Source organism: Dermacentor silvarum, chromosome 3 (genome assembly GCF_013339745.2).
Source record: "Dermacentor silvarum isolate Dsil-2018 chromosome 3, BIME_Dsil_1.4, whole genome shotgun sequence".
Taxonomy (NCBI): Eukaryota; Metazoa; Arthropoda; class Arachnida; order Ixodida; family Ixodidae; genus Dermacentor; species Dermacentor silvarum.
Window position 1 is genome coordinate 16213157 of NC_051156.1, and position 21703 is coordinate 16234859.

Genomic DNA, 21703 nt, shown 5'->3' on the forward strand with positions numbered 1-21703 from the left:
AAAACCTGGCGCCACCGTCGGCGTGACGTGGTATGAGGGATCACGCGGCAGCGTCGTCTGCTTCAGAAGCGCCAAAGCGAGCTAAAAACGAAAGCTTAGTCCCACCTGCATTACGGGTGTCTACGGGTGTCTTCGGGTTTGAAGGCATCCTACATGGTAGGCTATTGCTCGGTACCGCAGTGCCGAATGCATATGCAACGGAGCCCTGTGTAAGCCTTCACACGTACCCGCAGGCCAAGAAGCTACATGTAGCTTGGATTGCGAAACTTAGAACAGGCAAGCAGCCATTGGCTAAAACTCGGGTGTGTAGCAAGCACTTCCGCGAGGAAGATTTCTGCTGCGGTGTTGGGGCTGCGCGCGCTGCCCGGTTAATGTTCTGAAGATATGGTCTATGAACTTGTTGATGCTAGATACTGGCAACTCCACCAGAATGGAAAGGGAACGGTAAGAAGCACATTAAAAAAAGGCATGGCATAGCATATTTAGTGCCAGCGCACAAGGACAGGAGAGAGACGACGAAACAATGCGCTAACTTCAACAACTTTATTTCCATGAAACAGCTGCCTATTTACCCACGCACAGTGGCGCCACATCATCCCAATTGAGCCATCCAAAAAGGGCGTCTCCTTATCTAACAAGTCGACCGAAGGGGCGCTAACACATGTTTCACTATTCTGACGGATAGCCTGAGCCTCAATAATCTCTCGCACATCTTTATCTTTGTGCTTTGCAAGAACAAGACAGGAACCATGCATCGGTGCACAGCCGCATTCCTGACAATGAGAAGACAAATGGCTGAAGTGCTTATTCCTTACATTTAAACTATGCTCTCTTAGCCGGTCATTATGACACCTTCCTGTCTGTCCGATGTATTTTTTCCCACATGAAAGTGGAAGCTCATACAGAACAGCTTCTACGCAATCCACAGGAGCCTCATTATGGTTCTTAGAGCATCCGACCGCTGGCTCATCACGGTACGGGTCCGTCAACCGACAAATTTTCCCGAGTTTTTCTGGCGCTGAAAAGACCACCTTTGTGTCCGCACAGCTAGCCATTTTCTTAAGGCTATGTGCTGTTGTATGCAGATAGGAAACTACCACTACCTTCCTCCTGTTTTCTGTCCGTTGATTTGCCACATGCCGAGTGTTACTACAGTAAAAGCTCGATGATACGATCACGGCTAATACGAATTTCTGGATGATACGAATTTTTCTGTGGTCCCGGCCGAGCCCCATTACTTTGCAACGTGCTAGACAACGGTTGTTACGAATCGATTTTCAGCCTGCATCGGTTGATACGAATAAACGCCGCCCCACCGACGGCCGCGAAAGAGAACAGCGCGCAGTCACGCGCTTTCTCTCCTTCTCTTTTGGTGTGGAGGCGCAGCGCCGGACAGCGCGGACTCCGCGACTGGGCGCGAAGAGTTTGAAGCGGTGGCGCTTTTGGTGCTTCTGTACTTCTCCTCCTTTTCTGCGAGCCGTCAGATGGAGTGGCTGCTGCGCTTCGGGCCGCGTTCTTCGTGTTTGCGCCATTTTGCCTAGTCGCAGCGAGCTATGTCTCGCAAGCGGAAAGCACTCTCCTTTAAAGAGAAATTAGACATTCTTCGAAAGGTCGATGAGGATCCCAAGAGGAAGCGGACGGAGTTGGCTAAGGAGCTAGGCCTCGCAACGTCAACACTGAGCACAATTGTTGCACAGCGAGACTATCATGAAAAACGTGCTTTCGTTAAACGTCAACGCGAAGCAAGCGAATTCGAACGCGCTTATTTCGAACATACCGCGCACCGACAATGCTCTTAGCAGCACGCCAAATCACGCGGCGGCGCCTCCGACCGGCATTGCTCCGACACCGCCATAGAGCAAAAGCTCAGGAGAGACCCCTCAATGCCGCGCGCGAAGGAACGAAAAAAAAAAAAAAAAACCCGCGGCGGAAATTTCACCCTCTCTCAAATTGCAAGGTCGCCGTTTCTGCATCGCGCCGGAACAAGCGTGTACGTGCCGACTAGAGTGTTCTAGACAACCGTATTCTAGCACACAATAGTGCCGACGTCTCAGCCACGCGGATGAAATGGCAGTGAACCCTTCTCTATTTTCTAGTCACATGCTGACCTTGCACGCTGCGGCAGCAGCGCAGAGGGAAGCAGCGGCGGAGGCACAGTCGGGCCAACGAAACTGCCACGCCCGCAAACGCTCGCTTCTCGATAACGGCAGAAAACGAAACTTCAGGGGGCGGCTAAAATAAGCTGGCGCCAGCACGGCGGCGGGCGCGCACGGAGTCGAAGGTGAGAGAGCTACGAGGGAGTTGAGAGGGAGGGCGAGGGGAGCCACCGAAGCGGCGGAGTTGACACGGCCAAATCCGCTTTCCTACCGCCCTCCTCCCTCACCTTCGACGGTCTCCGCGCGCACCCGTGTGCCGGTGCCGCCCGTTTGCTCCCTGAAGCTTTGTTTTCTGCCGTTATCGGGAAGCGACCGTTAGCCGGCGTGGGCAGTTTCGTGGCCCGCACTTGCTATGCGCTTGCGCGCCGCGATATTTCACGACTCGCACCGTTCGTGCATCGTGCTATGGTGCACGAATACTTCAAAAATACGTCCTTTTAATTCGAACAAATTTTCGGGCCCCTTCGAGTTCGAATTATCGAGATTTGACAGTAGTTTTAATTGTGTTTCGATGATACGAATTTAGGCTAATACGAATATTTTCGTGACCCCGTGAAATTCGTATCATCGAGCTTTTACTGTGTCCGCACAGCTAGCCATTTTCTTAAGGCTATGTGCTGTTGTATGCAGATAGGAAACTACCACTACCTTCCTCCTGTTTTCTGTCCGTTGATTTGCCGCATGCCGAGTGTTACTATGTAAATAGCACCTTTTTAGCAGCCCCTCTACGACCGAGACCTGCACTGACTCTGGAAACCCTGCCGCAGGTTAACCTTCTCGACTGGTCCATAAGACTCGTATAAATGTTATGGTGGGACGATTACTTTAATGCATTTACAAAACACAAGTTGGCGATGCTCCTTTTGACGAGCTTCGAGTGAGTGGACCGGTATGGCAACAGAGGCTATCGGTCGGAATAGTGAAACGTGTGTTAGTGCACCTTCGGTTGACTTGTTAGATAAGGAGACCGCCTTTTTGGATGGCTGAATCGGGACAATGTGGCGCCACTGTGCATGGGTTAAACAGGCAGCTGTTTCATGGAAATAAAGTTGTTGAAGCTAGCCCATTGTTTCGTCGTCTCCCTCCTGTCCTTGTCCGCTGGCGCTAAATATGCTTTGAGTTCACCAACATGCCCAACATATGGCCAGAGTCCTTCCATCTTTTTCTGGTCATGAAACTCCGCCGTCACGTTATGGGAGAGTTTCTTACGCTGCCCGAAGCTGCTGCGACGCGGCGCCACTGTGCCACAGAGGGCATCGTTCGCGTACCGAAACGCTTGCGCTGTGCGAAGCGAGCTGAGTGATCGAGTGCGTTCTGTGCTGCGCTATTTTTCGAGTGCTGGACTGTTTAGTTGAAGTGGCTGGGTGGGACAACGATGCCAACCAAGTGTTGCGTGCCGGGGTGCCGTTCCGGATACAAGCGCCTCTTTGTGCTGTCTGTATTTCGCTTATTTTACATGATAAATAAATGATTGTGCTTGTATGTTGTTTTTGCACCAACACGTTTTATTTCTTTTCTTAATCGAATTATAAAGCTGTTTCTTTTCTACCATGATAAGAATATCAGGACTGATAATTACAATATTTTAACATCTTGTAAATAGTTGCGCATTAAGAACCAAAATACCTAGTCTCGTTGTTTCTGCGTCGAAACCACAAGCAGCGTGAATAAGTGCTGGGCTTACTGACGCTTCTAAACGACTGTTTGCTAAGGCAATTGCCTAATTACAATACAGTTTCAACTGTGCAGGACCTAACACTTCACGTTCGCCTTAATCCGTTGCTAAAAGCTGCACCGAAGGCATTTAGTAGTGAAGTTTGTCCTACATTTATCCTACCTAAATCTCATTGAGAAATGACATCGCTGTGCAGAGAAATCGGAAGCGCACGGAGAAGCTCAATTTCCTTTTCATTGTCATTAAGTATTCTACGGAAGCAGCCCTTTGCAATAACAATTTCATTCTTTTGATCTCCTGATAATATACTGCCCTTAGTTTAACAGAAAGTGAACAGCTGTGCACGGCGAACTATCTGGCGCTATGCGCAACCGAGAGTAGGCGCTTACTTGCAGGGGTGCAACAGCCCATATGTTTGCATCTGGTGATAAGTGGGAGCACTGGCGCTTTGTTGCGAATGCGTGGTGTTCAATTTCAGGCAAATATTAAAAAGCGGCGCCTACCAAAGTGTTGAGGCGAACGGCGATGAAGAAGAAATCTGGACCGAGACCGCTTGGCAGTGTACATCGGACGCATTTCGACGGGGGCGAAATGCAAGACATTCGTTTATTTAAATTTAGGTGCATTTTAAAGGATCCCAGGTGGTCAAAATTAATCCTGAATCCCCCACTACGGCGTGCCTCATAATCATATCGCAGTTCTGGCTCTGAAAATCCCACATTTTTTTTTTTTTTTTTACTGCAACCGCCTAAAAGTCCATGTTATGGGCGTTTTTTTTTTTTTTTTTCGTCCCGGGCGCTCATTTCATGGCAGAAGACGTGCAGGCAGTTATTTAAGCATGTGGAATGTTAAAAATCGTTACATGAAAGTAAAGTGACGGTTGCGGAAGTTGAGGAAGTTACAATACCGAGGCTGCCCCACACACAATCACAGCGGTGGCGGGGTTCGCATGCCCTCTCATGCACGGTTGCGCCTCTAGCAGCGGGCGCTGGCTCTATATGATACTGAGGCGGCAGTTTCGTGACCAGAAAGAAACATGGAAGGACTCTGATATGGCATATGCTAATGTTTGTGTTAGCACCAAACAATGAATGTACTGGATTAACAAAAAGAAGCAGTGGGAAATTGCTCGCTGAGAAGATTGATAAACATACAGTGTGACGCAACTTGAGAAATACTGATATTGAAACGTCAAGAATTTAGAAGAAAAGAAAAAGAAAACGATTTAATCGTTGCGATGGCACATCACAAGTCACTGTATAGAGTCGAAGTCTTTAGTTATAAAGAAATTATTTTTGAACAGCTCTGATAGCGTCTATGCAACAATGGTTGCTTGTGTATTGTCAAATGTTCATATGCTGCGGCCCGAAGCTCATGGCACGGTGCGAAAACGCACTCACAGTGAAAGCCAAACATTCTGCTCGGACATGCATGCAGACGCGCAGTCAGTTGCTGCGAACCCGTGCGATTGCTGCATTCAGGCTTCATTCTGATATGCTCCATTTGGTTTTACGGACAGCACACTATAAGAACATATTTCACATAGTCCACTAACAGTGATTGCCTACCTTTCACGCAAGAAGCTGGTTCGAAAGATTCCATCGCATCAACCGTGTGCAATGTATTCGGTAAAGAGATAGCGCCCGTAAACTATTCTGCACTTTCCGTTTGCCCAAAATTATTATTTTGACAGTAAGAAACTTCCCTCGTTTGGAGAGTACTTACAGAAATGGCCAGGTGGGCTCCCACGTGGTGTTTTTATTGAGCGCCGACAGCCAAATCTATGAGGAACGAGCCGCGTTATCCCTCATACTACGCAAGCGAGGCGCTTCCGACAGATGGCGACTCCGTAAGTCCTTGCCTCCAATAGCAAAGTTATGCGTCGAAGCGTATGCCATGTATTGCAGTGAAGCATATTAGGAGTGGAAAGGGGCCACTGTCACAGCATGCATTCTTCATTATAATACGAGTGCACCCACCATCTCCTGCCACCGTACAAGAACTGATACGCGTAATAAATGCACTAGCAGGCGTTTAGAGTTATTTCAAATAATTCTGCGGCGATTTGAGCTCTTGAAGGCAATAAAAGGCATACATTTTTTCTGACTGCCCAATATTTCTGGCATTTTCACGGCCCCTAGGAAGTCCAAGAAATCGGATCTTGACTGCGGTATAAAACAAACACAACGGTTGATTTTTGGTTATTCAGAAGAAGAAAGTGAACCAGATAATGGCAAATGTACTCTTAGTATGGTTCTCACTAGAGAGTTCAGAACAAATGGGTATGTCAGTGACATGGTGGGACAAAAACGTGCAAACATACGGGTACATCAGTGACACCGTGTGGGGATGCGCAACTCTCACGCGTCCCGATGTTGTTTTCCCCACATGGCTCCAGCCTCCTGGGTGGCTGCGGTGCATAACGAGAGATGGCGCGGGTGTTGCGCTGCTAACGCCACCTAACGGCGGAGTTACTTGGGCGCAAAAGGGAGAGGGTCGTGTTTTTTTTTTTGGTGTGGGGTCGGCGAGCAGCACGAACGCTTTGCACGTGCGCTGACCCGCTTCACGGGACTGCCCCAAGAAGGCTTAGGAATACGACATCGGAATGTTCAAACACACCACCGTTTGCGTGACCTACACGTGAACGATTAGGCGTTGGTGTCTAGCATGTGGGCGAACATATTCGCTCACTATCTGGTCGCGGTGAGTCAGACCTCGATTTGTCACGCGTGCATCGGCGTAGTAATTCGGCTAGCACGCATTAGTGTATGAAAGGTGCAATAAATGCCCTTTTGATTGTTGCACTACTATGTTGTCGTTCCTTTATCCCAAGAGTACGCGTGAGACCCCACAACCAACAGGAATAATAATGGCGTTGATAATTTTTTGATAGTTTTTTCCATTCTTATAGTAATGTAATGATTCTATTTTATCCTTTTCCCTGTTGTACACATTTGTCTCACTTGCTGACTGCTTCTGGGTTCCATGCCCTTTGTATGCATAGCTACAAACATTTTTTTTTCTTTACTGTTTGCTTTAGTGCTTCCTTTATTTTTGCACCATGTACTCTCCCACTCCTGCTATAGCCCAACCATGGGCTGCAGTATATGTATATGAACAAATAAATAAAATTAAAATAAAATAAATGCATGCCAGCACTGACCAGCCAGGCTTCCCTGAATAGCTGGGAACCGGTTGGCCTCGTACAGGGTGCACAGTTGAGCTCCGACACTGGTGCGCGCAGATGCATCCCCGCTGCTCACAGATGGGGCCACCCTGGATGCCGTGTACACCGAGCGCGGAAGCTGCAAGACCTCGTGCTGCACCAGGGATGACAGTAGCTGTCCATAATCTGCACCAGCAAGACACGACCTGGCTGCTTCAGTAGGATCACAACAGGGACAGGGACAACATTCACATTTTGTCAAGTACATTAAATTAAGCATTCCAAGATTGAACAATGCTGGATCTTTTCAACCTTGCACATACTAAGACTAGCTGCTTACAGGGTTATCAATATAAACCCAAAAAAATAAGTTCTTTACTTCTTGCCTCTATCAGCACCACGCTGCAAGAAATCAAAAATGGCAACTAGGAATTCGCCTTCATGAAAGTCTTCTTTAGGGTGATGGCAGCGTTTGTAAGGGTATCTGCTGCCGCAAGCTAAAACTGCAAGTGAAACTTTTCACTAAACTTAGCAATGTGGGATACAAAATGTTGAGGGACCACCTGGACAGGCCATGTTGCCTGTTATCGTTGGAGCTGTGCAAGTAACCACATTTTTACAACAAACTGTGCATTCAGCAGCCAAAGAAATACAGTAGGCTTCCGTTTTTTCAACTATAGTTAAATTTTTCTGGACAATTGATCACAACCAATCGTAGCAATTGCTACAAAGGAAACCCATTCGGGTTCCTAGAAACAAAAGCCTCGCAGTTGAAGAAAAATTCATCTTGATCCAGGACTCGAACCCGAGACCACAGCCTTTCCAGGGCAGCCGCTCTACCATCTGAGCTAACCAGGCGGCGTATGGGTTTCCTTTGTAGCAAATGCTACGATTGGGTGGATGTCTGAACGGAAGCGTAGCTTCAGGAAGTGTAGCAACAGGAAGTGGACCTGGAAAAGTCCCAATGGAGAAACAGGAAATAAAAAAGATTTCATACTCTCTGCCGATCCCAGCATACTGAGGGATGTAGAAGTCTTAGGTAGGGTAAAGTGGAGTGACCATAGCTTAGTAAGGTCTAGGATTTCTCTCAATTTGAAGAAAGAAAGAGTGAAATTAGTAAAGAAGAAGCTGGCCAACCTAGACACAGTAAGGGTGAGAGCAGACCAATTCAGGCTGATGCTTGGAAACAAATTTGCAGCTTTAGAACAGGAAGATCAAGACAACATATGAATGAAACCATAACTAGGCTGATTTCAGAAGCAACAGTTGAAATGGGAGGTAAGGCACCAAGGTAACCAGTAGGTAAACTCTCCCAAGTAACAAAGGACCTAATAAAGAAACAACAAAGCATGAAAGTGTCAAACTCAAGAGATCAGATAAAATTCACTGAACTGTCAGAACTGATCAACAAGAAGAAAGTAAGGGATATTCGAAATTATAACATGGCAAAGACCGAGGAACCCGTAAAATATGGACGCAGGATGAAATTAGTGAGAAGAAAACTTGGCATAGGACAAGGCAAGATGCATGCACTGAAAGATAAGCAGGATAATATCATCCGCAATTTCGATGGCATAGTAAAAACAGCGGAATAATTCTATACTGACCTGTACAGTTCCCAGAGCAGCCAAGCCACGTTCATTCGAATAGTGATGAACAGAATATAGAAGCTCCTTCTATAACTAGCGATGAAGTTAGAAGGGCCTTGCAAGATATGACCAGGGAAAAAGCTGCTGAAGAAGATGAAATAACAGTCCATTTAATCAAAGATGGAGGAGATATCATGCTTTAAAAGCTTGCGGCCCTTTATACGCAATGCCTCACGACTTCCAAGTGTACCAGAGAGCTGGAATAACGCCAGCATTATCCTAATCCATAAGAAGGGAAACGTTAAAGAATTGAAGAATTATAGACCCATTAGCTTTCTTGCAGTATTGTATTCACTAAGATAATTTCCAATAGAATCAGGGCAACACTTGACTTCAGCCAACCAAGAGAACAGGCTGGCTTCAGGAAGGGATATTCTACGATGGATCATATCCATGTCATCAATGAGGTAATCGAGAAATCTGGGGAGTACAATCAACCTCTCTATATGACTTTCATAGATTATGAAAAGGCATTTGATTCAGAAGAGATACCAGCAGTCATAGAGGCATTGCGTAATCAAGGAGTACAGGAGGCATACGTGAGTATCTTGGCAAATATATATCTACAAAAATTCCATAGCTACACTGGTTCTCTACAAGAAAAGTAGAAAGTCACCTATCAAGAAAGGGGTCAGGCAAGGAGACCCAATCTCTCCAATGCAATTCACTGCATTCTTAGAAGTGTTCAAGCAAGTAGACTGGGAAGGCTTAGGAGTGAGGATCAATGGCAAATATCTCAGCAACCTTCGGTTTGCAGATGACATTGTCCTATTCAGCAACAATGGAGACGAATTACAGCAAATGACTGAGGACCTTAATCGAGAAAGTGTAAGAATTGAAGATGAATATGCAGAAGACAAAGATAACGTTCAATAGCCTGGCAAGGGAACAAGAATTCAGGATCACCAGTCAGCCTCTAGAGTCTGTAAAGGGTACGTTTATCTAGGTCAATTACTCACAGGGGACCCTGATCACGAGAAAGAAATTTACAGAAGAATAAAATTGGGTTGGAGTGCATACGGCAGGCATTACCAAATCCTGACTGGGAGCTTACCACTGTCGTTGAAAAGAAAAGTGTGCAATCATTGCATTCTACCGGTGCTAACATATGGGGCAGAAACTTGGAGGTTAACAAAGAAGCTCGAGAACAAGTTAAGGACCACACAAAGAGCGATGGAAGGAAAAATCTTAGGGCTAACGTTAAGAGACAGGAAGAGAGCGGTGTGAATCAAAGAGCAAACGGGGAAAGCCGATATTCTAGTTGACATTAAGCGGAAAATGTGGAGCTGGGCAGGCCATGTAATGCGTAGGATGGATAACCAGTGGACCATTAGGGTTACAGAATGGATACCAAGAGAAGGGAAGTGCAGTCGAGGACGGCTTAGAAAACTAGGTGGGGTGATGAAGTGAGGAAATTTGGAGGCACAAGTTGGAATCAGCTAGCGCAAGACAGGGGTAATTGGAGATCGCAGGGGGAGGCCTTCGTCCTGCAGTGGACATAAATATAGGCTGATGATGATGAAATGCGGGATTGGGTAGGCACCGCTGTTCGAAAAAACTCTTTGACACCGACTTGTGTAACTAGGTAACTGCCACTGGGAATGTGCCAATGTACAATGACAAAAAATATCCCTTAAATTTCTTCGATGCTGAGCGAAATCGAACCCATGTCACAACCTCAAGGACAGCAACCTGATGCTTCAGCAGGCTGCACCACGAATGCACTGGGTATGTGCCGCTCTTCAATGAACCTCTCGCCAAAACTTGGGTCACTGAGTATCTGCCACTGAGTGCGCGACAAGCGAGAGAACAATTCTTAGCGTTCGTAGGCACCGGTGAACCACACTTCTGGTCTGCGAGGGCACGCACGGACTTCTCGGCCGTGCCCCAAGTTGGCACGGACGTGTAGAGAAAGAAGCACGAAAGAGGTTGCCACATGACATGTTTTTTTCAGCGCTCAAACGCACTGGAGTGCCATGCATTTCAGATGCCATGAGAACGCTTCGCGGTGGCGGCATTAGATGGCGACCCGTGTTCTTAGGGATGCGCAGAAAATGAATCCCGCTTCAGTACACGCTTCGTACTCGTTTCGATGGCGATCATATGTTGTGTCACTATACTGAATCAATGCTAATGCATTTTCATCAACTGTCATCGTGACATGGGTTCTGCCGCTTTTTAAGTTAGTTTTCCACTTTGAACCCATCAGAAAGAGCCTGCACATTCGATTCGAGGACTCGCTAGAATCACAGCAAATACAGTCGAATTGCATTTATAACAGAGTGCTTGGGGCCTCCGAAATAATTCATTATACAGGTCACTTTGCGGTAAAGGTCGTGCACCGCACAGCTCGCAATAGAACAGAGACAGAATTATAACTTCATTGTACAGGTCAATTTGTTGGAGAGCGGTGTGTTTTGGTGCTTTTTCTGCCTCTTGTTTCATTCGATCCGCCTGATAATTCGACCAATTTTGTCTGTCCCAGCAGGGTCGACACAAGACATGTTTACCTTATCATTCATCAGCCTAGTAAATATGTTCTTTATTAATGAACACTTTGAAAAGCAGAATGTGTGCAAGTGGAGAGCAAAGACAGGGCTCAATATATTTTACATCCTGGACGTGAAATAATGCGACCGAGTGCATACCACCACAATCCAGAATTTGTTGCTTTACGAGTTTTGTGCAACATGTAATTATATCAAAATAAATTTGATGCACATAAATAAAATAAAAAGTAATTTTAGTCACCGACGCCCGATGAAGCAGCAACAGCGCCTATTAGGCCTAATAGCATAGCCAGTCTGGCCGTGACAAAAGGTTGCCACAGGTCGACGTGGTAACGGGCCGCATGCCATCGCGGAATGCTTGCCGCTAATATGTTCGTAGGGGTGGCTCATCGGTGATCGGTCTTGAGATCATGCGTGCCGATTAGATTGACCGCTGTTGAAGCAACGTGAAGTTCACCGCCGCGTATCCAACGTGATCTGCGTGTCTATCGGCGGCTCATCGGCCCAATCTTGGCACATTTTTTTCGCAAATTAAGAAATATGCGCAGGTTTTTTCTTTTGCTGTTTCCTCTGTCAGCATCGTGTTATCATTGCGATCGGTCCTGTCGACCCAGAGGAACCTTGTACCGACAGAGGTGGCCCCAGCTGACACGGTGCCATTCTGCGAATTGCGGCATTCAGGCACTGTGCGTGCGATCCCCGCATCAGGCCTAAGTTGGGAAGTGCTCGCAGCATACCACGTCAGCCAAGAAGGCCCGTCCGCAGCACGCTCGGCACTTTTTTTGTGGCGAAAACGAAGTGCAACGCTCGCTTAGGTGGCATCGAGCATAAGGGACTCTGCGGAACCCACATGTGGCACTGCACGTGTCTGTACACCAAATATACTGAATATTAAGAAAATAGTAGATACAGTCACCGACCGATTTTCCGGACCTCGCGGGGACCAAAGAATAGTAAAAAAAATCAAACAGCCTGAAAAACTCCTTCACCCAAAAAAACATTTATTAGGCTTAGAGTGGCACAAATTTTTTTAATAATATATATGTTTGTTTTTTCTGAATGAAAAATTCAGTTGGAAGTCAGAGCTTGCTTACATTTGTCTCTTTCGCCGTCCATTGTCGTGCTGTTATACGTCATGGATCAACATCAACTAGCCCGGTCGCATACCTTACTGAAAGAAGAAACTGATTGCGTGCCAGCGTTGTTACATGACACAGGTGGGCGAGTGCTACGGGGAACTGTCGTACTGTCGTGGCGGGCAGCTACTGCTCTCGATCATGTGTACCTCAAATATTTTCTTGTTCACATGGGATCTGGCGGCCAGAAAACATATCATACGACTGCAATTTGGCAATGGAAACGTTCGACCCAAAATAGTTTGATCGTGTCAATGAGATTCCACTGTACATTGAGAAACACTTCATGCAAGATGATTTGTCTTTGATGTTTAGTGTGAATCTGGTTTCTACCAGATGCGTCTGTGGAATTGGAGTGCCGTAAGTTTTAAATTGAGCAAGGCATTTACTAATGGCAGCTTTGTTGTGTGCTCTATACAGTGTAGACCGCTTGTAACGTAAGTCGCCAGAGTCGCGAATATCCGCACTATAAGCGGTACCGCACTATAACCAAAGCAACAATTTTCAAGGCCCGCACATATGCAAAACATGTGCACCGAGCCGCCACGCGTATGCGACAGTCGAGGAATGCGGCTAGAACGTTTGCATTCAATTTACAGTCGAATCTCGTTAATTCGAACCAAATCACGCGGCGGCGCCTCCGACCGGCATTGCTCCGGCACCATCATAGAGTGAAAGCTTAGGAGAGACCCCTCAATGTCGCGCGCGAACGAAACAAAAAACAAAACAAAAAGAAAGAAAAAAAACGCGGCGGAAATTTCACCCTCTCTCAAATGGCAAGGTCGCCGATTCTGTGTTGCGCCGGAACATGCGTGTAGATGCCGACGTCTCAGCCACGTTACCGTAGCCACGTGTAGAAAATGGCAGTGAACCCTTCTTTCTCCTTTATGCTTCCTCTACGTTCTAGTCACGTGTTGACCTTGCACTCTGCGGCTACGGCGCAGAGGAAAGCGGCGGCGCTGTCCCAGGCCGGCCAACGAAACTGCCCACGCCGGCAAACACCCGCTTCCCAATAACGGCAGAAAACGAAACTTCGGGGAGCTGGCGCCGGGCCGGCTGGGCGGCGCCTGCACGGCGGCGGGCGCGCACAGTGACAGTCGAAAGTGAGGGAGCTACGAGGAAGGGCGAGGGGAGCCACCGAAGCGGCGGAGTTGCCGAGGCGAAATCCACTTCCCTGTCGCCCTCCTCCCTCACATTCCACGGTCTCCTGCGTGCCCCCTTCGCCGTGATGTGCCGGCGCCGCCTGCTCCCTGAAGTTTCGTTTACTGCCGTTATCATGAAGGGAGCGTTGGCCGGCATTGGCAGTTTCGTGGCCCTCGCTCACTATGTGCGCCGTGATATTTCACGAGTCGCACTCATGATTTGGTTTCAGCCTCACTGGCTGTTCGTTTGCACCATGTGCCCTTCTCCTTCACTTCGTCTCTCTTTCTTCCTCGAGCACTCCTTGGGGCGCCCGTTTGAGGGGAGCGTTCGCCATCTCCTCTGACTTCTGTACTCCCAGGCAGCCGCACCGTAACCGGTATTTCGTTTTCCGCAACTGCACTATAAGCGATACGTGTATACATGGAGTGCTATGGGAAAATTAACGGGAGTCTGAAAAGACCGCACTATATTAGGTCCTGCACTATAAGCGGTTACGTTATAAGTGGTCTATACTGTACTTAGTGACAAGCTAAGAATCGGGAACACACTCGGCACCACATTGTGCCATCCCTATGCACCTCCAAAACATAGCTCCTAAGAGTCTCGCCCCCACAGGGATGTCAGGAAAGTGAGCAAACGTCATCTGATACGAACGTATTGGCCGAAAAGGTTGAAAATCTTATCTAATGCACACCATGCAAAACTTGCTCATCCTCAATGGTTGCCAGCAGGTCAAGGAAGCAGTGCCCTGGCGTGTAGGTCAAAAGTTCCTCAGGCGAGCGACCCAGATCCATGGGAGTCTTGGATGCAGGAACTTTCAGGTTCACCTTAGCCTGCAGGGCACAAAATGCATTCCTATTACAGAAACCACTTTGCTGCGCTAAACGCTAGTAGGCAAGACACTTGGCAGGTGTACAAGCAGCAAAGACAAGGCATGATGTCCAGCTTCCTTTCCACATTTCTGCAATTACTACATGCCAATCAGGTACACATTATTCACTCCTGTCTAGCAGACCACATGCCTAACACATAGCCACAGCCACGGTGTAAGATATACTCCTTGGGTGTGAACAGTGCACCTTGCATGAAAGCTTGATAATATCCCTTATTTCGAAAAGGCGTCACAAGATGACTCGCTGATCATAATTCTATTCCGTGAGAGGTGGCAATGCCTTTCTGTGGGAAATGTCCACTGTTTTGGCGTTGTTTCCTGCACGCCCTTTTTTTTGTGCAACAAATGAAATGACATTAGTGTGTTCCTTCGTCGAATGTTCGTCGTCAGCGCACAATTTCGTGCGAAGTCACTGAAAGAAGTCCATTTTAGGAGCCATACTTTTGGCGCGCTATTCAAACGCACCCCGCAAATAACCATTAGCACTGCCCCATTTTGCCTCTCCCAAAGCTGTCACACTGTGTCAGTGCCATGCGCAGAAGACAGCCGCACCACGGCCAATGACAAGGCAGTGGTGCCTTGGTGCATTTGCACTGGTACGCCGGTCCTGTGCGGGATGAGAGATCGGACTGTCTGCCAGTTGTTATGGCGACAAGACCATTTCCTTTCGTTCCACTTTTTGATGGTATATGTTGCACTCATTTTTCACCACCAGATGACGCTGCAATCGTCAGTCTATTTGCTGTAGTAAAGATCCAGAAACCACTCAGCACATCCTGATGGAATGCAACGGGATCCACCCAGCGAGAACCGTAGGTAACGTGCAACTCCCAGAAGCGCTTGGTTTCAAAGTGGAAGGAAACAAACAGATCAGCCGTAGAGATCAGCAAGAGACGATTGGAGTACTGGTGGAAAAAAAGCAGGGAAAAGATGGATACGACCTGATCTCTTAAAATCATAGGCAGCGGCACAAGGTCAATTTTTGAAAAAGAAAAATAATAATGAGAGGTATACAAAAATGCTAGATAAAGAACATGTATAGTATACCTGATTAAATCAAGCAGGCTAGGTGACTATTTGTCGCCGCCCCGTTTCAAAGGGGATGCGAATAAATCATCATCATCATCATCATATTTAAGGGCAGCGTGAAGGGTCATCTAGACATGCTCGCGACAGCATTCGTTGTGAGGTGTCCACATTTGAAGAGTATACAGTCAAACACTGATATAACGAGCCTCGATTTTTTGAAGTTCATGATGTAACAAACTATTTCTTTTTCCTGATCTTAGTTCCATTGAAATTCATGTATTTTTTTTTCCGCGATATATAACAAAGAATTTCGTGCCACTGTTTTCATTTAACAAAGCTTGCGACCATTTCAAGCATGCACTTGGAGCCTGTATGGGTGGTAAATCTAGTAAACTATAAAAATGTCGGCCGAGGAAAAAGTTACTTGCAAGCTTGCTTCCGCATGAAAAGTTCAAGCGGGAAAAACACTGTCGGAGTGCGCATGCTGGGACAAGTATGCAGGAAACAGCGCTGCGCCATTTGTCGTGTACAAACCTTGCGGAGGCTGCGGGGCGTGCAGCTGCTTGGAGCGCAAGCAGAAACATTAGAGCTGACGATTCCTTCAGCTCAAGGGGGTGGGGAAGAGGCGAGCACACAGTAACTTGATCAAACACACACTAGTGGGGAAGAGAGAGAGAGAGTGAAGAGGAAAAGGTGCTTGCCTATCCACCCTCTATCCCTAGCACGCGCATCTCCTCTCCTCTAGCCTTGCTGTAGCTGTGCATGGCTGTCCATATGTGGGCCACGCACCGTATCTTGGAGGTACTCTTTGGTAAGTGGTCGAGCCGAGATGGTTGGTGACTGAATGCGCATTTTGTTTCAACATGTCTAGTGTTGGTGATCGCATAATTTTCTGAGGCACAGTGCGAAGCGTTCACTCACATTGCGACAGCAAGCGTTCTCAGTTATCCCGTAATTTTTACCTAAGCGCGTGTGACACCTATAAAACCACGAACCTTACTTCATGCAGTTCTCTCTTCACTATCGCCATCAATGCTCTGCCTTTCTGGTGAAACTGCAATATTTCTTTTTTCTTAGAAAGAATATCCGGATCTTTTTGCACCATTGTTTTTAATTTGAGGGCGCTATCTGATGACAGCTGTGAGCCCTAAGTGTGGTCAGCCATGGCATTCAAGATTTATGGCGCGTTGTGACGCAAAATGCTAAACTCAGGTGCCATGAGCCACACGAATGCATTGCTCTCAGCATAATCTGCACTGCATGCGCTAACGCTCATAACCACGCTATTATGGCCTGACCTTCTTGCAATCTGCTTATAAGTGATTACTGACAAGATACTATGCGCCAGGAATGTTGTGGGAGTTTGTTAAATTATTTTTACTGCTGGACCTTGAAAACACCCAAAAAACGAAATTTGCGATTTCACTACGCATTTCGCTGCAATTAAAGCATCATTATATTGTAGTTAAACTTCGATATAACGAAGTCGGTAAAATCAGCACTTTACTTTGTTATATCAAAATTTCGTTATACAGGTAAACCTCGATATAATGAAATTGATAAAATCGGCCATTTGCTTTGTTACACAGAAATGTTGTCATGCAGAATCGATCTTTTATGCAAATAAGTGCAGTCACTGATGAATTTTTTTTACACGGAAGGGGCCACAAAAGTTTCCAAATTACTGGACAATTGTACAAAGCAAACTTGAATGAGAAAAAAATCCATGTTGAATTTAAGAGTTGGAGAAAAAAGATACGGTTTCATGTCGTGTCTATGATATCTTCACATTGGCAGTACGAAGCGAAGCCACTTCGCCCCCGCGGCTGATAATGTCACCCGCAGTGGGCAATACGATCGTACAAAGCGCTGGCAGTGGGGAGCGAATGCTTCGTCTGCCTCTAGCTTCAGCGCCTCTCTGAAACTCGAAATTAGGCAACCTCCAGTACAAAATGCACGGGAACTCACCACAAGCAGTTCTACTGTTTCCACAGCCGCTACACTCACACCAACGACAGAATAGATAGTAATGCCATTACATTTAAATAATGAATAATTCAGATTGATGAATAGTAGACAACCTGCCAGCACGAGCATGTCCCTAATTACGAAAGTTTCAGTGCTATAGCAAGTGCGATTGCATCAACAGAACTGCAGCCTTTCCTAATTTTTTGTAACGAAACTTGTGTGGCTTGCCACATTATCAATCCTGTACTGCTGTGCAACGAGGAAACGAGGCGGACCTCCTTTTGACTCTCAAAGCCCAGTACTTCCCCACACAGCCATCGGAGCCTCTGCCACCCTACACCGGCACCCCAAATGAGCTCCTAGATGAGGACATTCATCTACATGAAGTAACAGCGGCGATAATGGGCTTGAGATGCCACACAGCCCTGGGAATGGACCAAATCACCAATAAGGCACTTGTCAATCTTGACAACCCCTCGCTACTAGAGCTTACTGCTCACCTTAACGAAGTATGGAGGGAAAGAAACCTTCCCGAGGACTGGAAAATGGCCGAGGTTCGTCTGATACCGAAGCCAGGCAAGCCACCAGCCATTGAGAACCTACAACCGATCTCCCTCACTTCTTGTGTAGGAAAGCTCCTAGAGCACATCGTTCTCAACCGGCTACAACCATTCCTGGAGGACTCGGGGAAACTTCCAACAACGATGATAGGATTCCGTCCGCACCTCTCAACTCAAGACATCCTACTTCAGCTGAAACGAGGAGGTGATTGTACCAGCGACATGCAACTCCCCCACGGCTATCCTCACTTTAGATCTTAAAGGGGCGTTCAATAATGTCAAGCATACAGCAATCTTACAGAGGCTAAACACGCTGGGCTGTGGGGTCAGGACAGGACGTATTCCTATATCAGAGATTTCCTCTCAGATAGAAAAGCCACCCTAAAGGTCATGGACCAAGCCACAGACCCCTTTCTACTGAGCGGGCGCGGCACACCACAGGGTGCAGTATTATCCCCTCTCCTTTTCAATATCGCCCTAATAGACCTCCCGCCGCTCCTCGATAACATCCCGGGGATCCGGCATGGCCTATGTGCCGACGACATTACCATCTGGTCATCCACGGGGTCCGTTGGGGCAATGGAGAACCACTTGCAGGAAGCGGCAGACGTGGTGAGCGACTATGCTAAGTCATGCGGCCTCAGCTGCGCCCCCCAAAAGTCAGAGCTACTCCTGGTCTCACCGCGAAAGAAGCACGCATCCAATTCGCCCACTATCAACATACAACTGGAGGGACACACCATCGTTCCGTCTCAGAGTGTAAAGATATTGGGAATGGTTTTCCAGTCAGATCGCACCAACACAATATTAATTAAGAAGCTTAAGAATACAACAGCCCAAGTTAGCCACATGATCTGGCGAATAACAACCAAGACAAGAGGCATGGGGGAGGCGGACACGCTTCGGCTTGTCTAAGCCTTCGTCGTGTCTCGAATAACTTACGCTATTCCATACGCACTACTGAACGCGACGGAATTCACAAAAATCAACACAATGATCAGAAAGGCATATAAGCAGGCATTCGGCCTGCCGATCAGTACGTCCACAGAACGCCTACTACGACTAGGCGTGCACAACACAGCCGAGGAGCTGATAGAGGCACATTTTTCCAGCCAGCGAACAAGCTTCGCGGTTACGGAAGCGGGGAGGTCCATCCTCTTACGCCTGGGGCTATCTGCTCCTCTCAGCCATCCGCCGCCTCAGACTGTTAGCTTACCTCATGCCATCCGGAGCAACATCACCGTACCTCCTCTACCTCGCAACATGCAGCCAGTGCACCATGCACAGCGAAGGGAGGCCCGGGCTCAGACCATACACCAGCGATACGGGACCTTGCCCTCTACAGCCTACACGGATGCGGGGTCTTACCCCAGATGCACGGCCACAACAGCCACCGTAATCGTCAACAAAGAACATCGGAGCAGCATTTCGCTCACCCAATACAATCCCCTCCAAGCCGAGGAAGCGGCCATAGCCCTCGCGCTCTCCCAAACACAGGTTGAAGTCATAGTGACCGACTCCCAACAGGCGTGCCGCAACTTCGCTAGCGGCAGAATTCATGCCACTATGCTCAAGATGTTAAATCAAAAGCCGCCAACCAGATCAGTTATGATCATCTGGGTGCCAGCTCATCATGGCATTCCTGGCAACGAGGTCGCCAACCATGTGGCTCGAGATTTGACCCACCGAGCCGACGCCGAGGAATCTGAACCCGAGCGCATGCACCCCCTAGTCTCGTACCAAGACATCACACAACACTACAAGCTAACTCGCAGAACATATGCACCCCCACACAAGTCACTACCTAGAGAGCAGGAGCGATTCCTCCGAGCTCTACAGGTTAACACATTCCCCCACCCAACCAGAAACCTACTCATAGCCCCTACACAATTCTCTCCACAATGCCGCTTCTGTGCAGAGCGCAGGTCCCTCAGGCACATAGTAGGGGGCTGCAGAGAGGCACCACTCGATCCTCCAAACCCTTACCACACCAACGAGCTTTGGGAGAGAGCCTTGGCCAGCTCCGACCTCGAAGATCAGCAACGGCTGATTGCGAGGGCCCAGGACGCGGCCCGAGCTCAAGGCATTCTGGAATGAGGACGCCTCTCCAAAGCTGCATTTACATATTAAAGATGTTTATTCTCTCTCTCTCTGCTGTGCAACATGTGTGCAATATGTCACCTACCACTGTAACAAAAACAAGCAGCCATTGGCATGGCAGTAGGCCAGCAGTGCTGTGGACAAAAATGACGCCATGCACAGAGCAGGCTCAAAGTCTCTGGCAGACATGTCAGTGGGTTGAATTTGTTTTCTTCAAAAGCTAGTGTGGCCTGCAGTGGCTGCGCAGTGCCAGCCTTAATGGGTCTTCATCCACGCGAGTATTCTTGGTGCAGTTTAATACCGCAAATTAATGCAAGAATGGCACAATAATATACTGCTCGCCCCACCACCTGCCTTTTTGCTGGTACATCAAAGTTCTAACGTGAAATTGTACTTGTACCCCACGCCTTATGTAACACCCCTGAAAAAGGGGCCTTTAAGGAAATAAACTGACTTGACCAGCAGTAACACTGCAAGAATGCTTACAGCTGTACACTGCAGCGAGATAGGTCAAAGCTAACCCACCTCTCCTCCCCCACCCCACCTTTCCCTGACGCCTCCCCGAGACGACACATGCACCTGAGACACGATCAGAGGCCCTTGGTTAGGTTAGGTACGGTTAGCTTACTTGTTTGGTCTTACCTCAGCGGGCAGGTGCTTGAGTGAGTGGCAGCTGGCTGGGAAGGCTGCAAGGGCACGGAAGGCCCCTCCCCGCACCACTGCAGCAGCCTCTGATGACACAGCCAGTCGCCAGAGGCGACCTGCAGTGTCCTGTTCGTAGCGCTCGTACTCGACTGTAGGCACCGACACCATGGGCACCACAGACATCAATTCACACACAGCTCGCACCACCAGTGGCCTGTAGAGGGGGATAAACGAGGGCACTCTATGGCAATGCAGATGGCTGACACTTGGCCAGGTTGGTGAGGGTGCCAGTTGGCAGCAACAATGAAAGTCTACAATGAATGCCAAACAGACAGTCTATGCTGTCAGAATTATTACTGCCAAAGACACACAAAATACCGAAAACAAACACAAGTAGCACTAACAACTATTTCATTATGTTGTTATGTACATACAGATATCATGTGTGCGCATGTAAAATCTTACAGAAAAATAACCCCATTCGCAACAACTTCACCTTCCAGAATGGTTGTGCTGTACCCAGAACCTCGTGGTTGCGGGATTGATTCCTGTGTGCTTTGGAAAAGCACTAGTGTACCATGATTACAGTGCATGTTTAAGAACACCAGATGGTCCAGACCAATCCACAGCGCTCAGTACAGGATCCCTCATAGCTTAATTTGGGCCATTGAGCCCTTTAATTAAGCTTTACTAGTGGTGCATCATTCTGACAATTATGCACCAACTAGACTGGCAAGAGTATATTCTGAGCCAGCTTTCTACTTTTTGTGACTTGCCCAATACACGAATGCCACCTACCTTGCACGAATGTCTCCTACAATACAGAGGACATTCATTTTGATCTACAGCTGCAGTGTGCCATGAAGTGAGAGTGTTACAGCATATTCTGTCGATGCATGCGCCTAGTAGATGGTCGGTGAGTGCAGTATGACAGGGGTGTGGCAACATTTTTGCGTGTGCTGAGAGACTGCCAACATTTTCTGCACGTTTTGCAGTTACAAACAAGTAGACTGCCCATATAGTTTCCTGCTGAAGGATGCCAGTTATGTTTCTTCCGTGTGGGGTACCGCTGTT

At 47.7% G+C, this 21703-nt stretch overlaps 1 protein-coding gene across 2 annotated transcripts in view; it reads right to left on the reverse strand.

The window, feature by feature from the left end:
* LOC119445344 (focadhesin) overlaps positions 1 to 21703 on the reverse strand; it is a 377760-nt gene that overhangs the window by 223595 nt on the left and 132462 nt on the right. For both annotated transcript variants that reach the window (XM_037709656.2, XM_037709655.2), the window contains exons 15-17: positions 20627 to 20843; positions 14130 to 14268; positions 6995 to 7183 (exon numbers count right to left, since the gene is read on the reverse strand). In XM_037709656.2, the coding sequence (XP_037565584.1) occupies positions 6995 to 7183; positions 14130 to 14268; positions 20627 to 20843 (545 nt within the window). The remainder of the gene's footprint in view (positions 1 to 6994; positions 7184 to 14129; positions 14269 to 20626; positions 20844 to 21703) is intronic.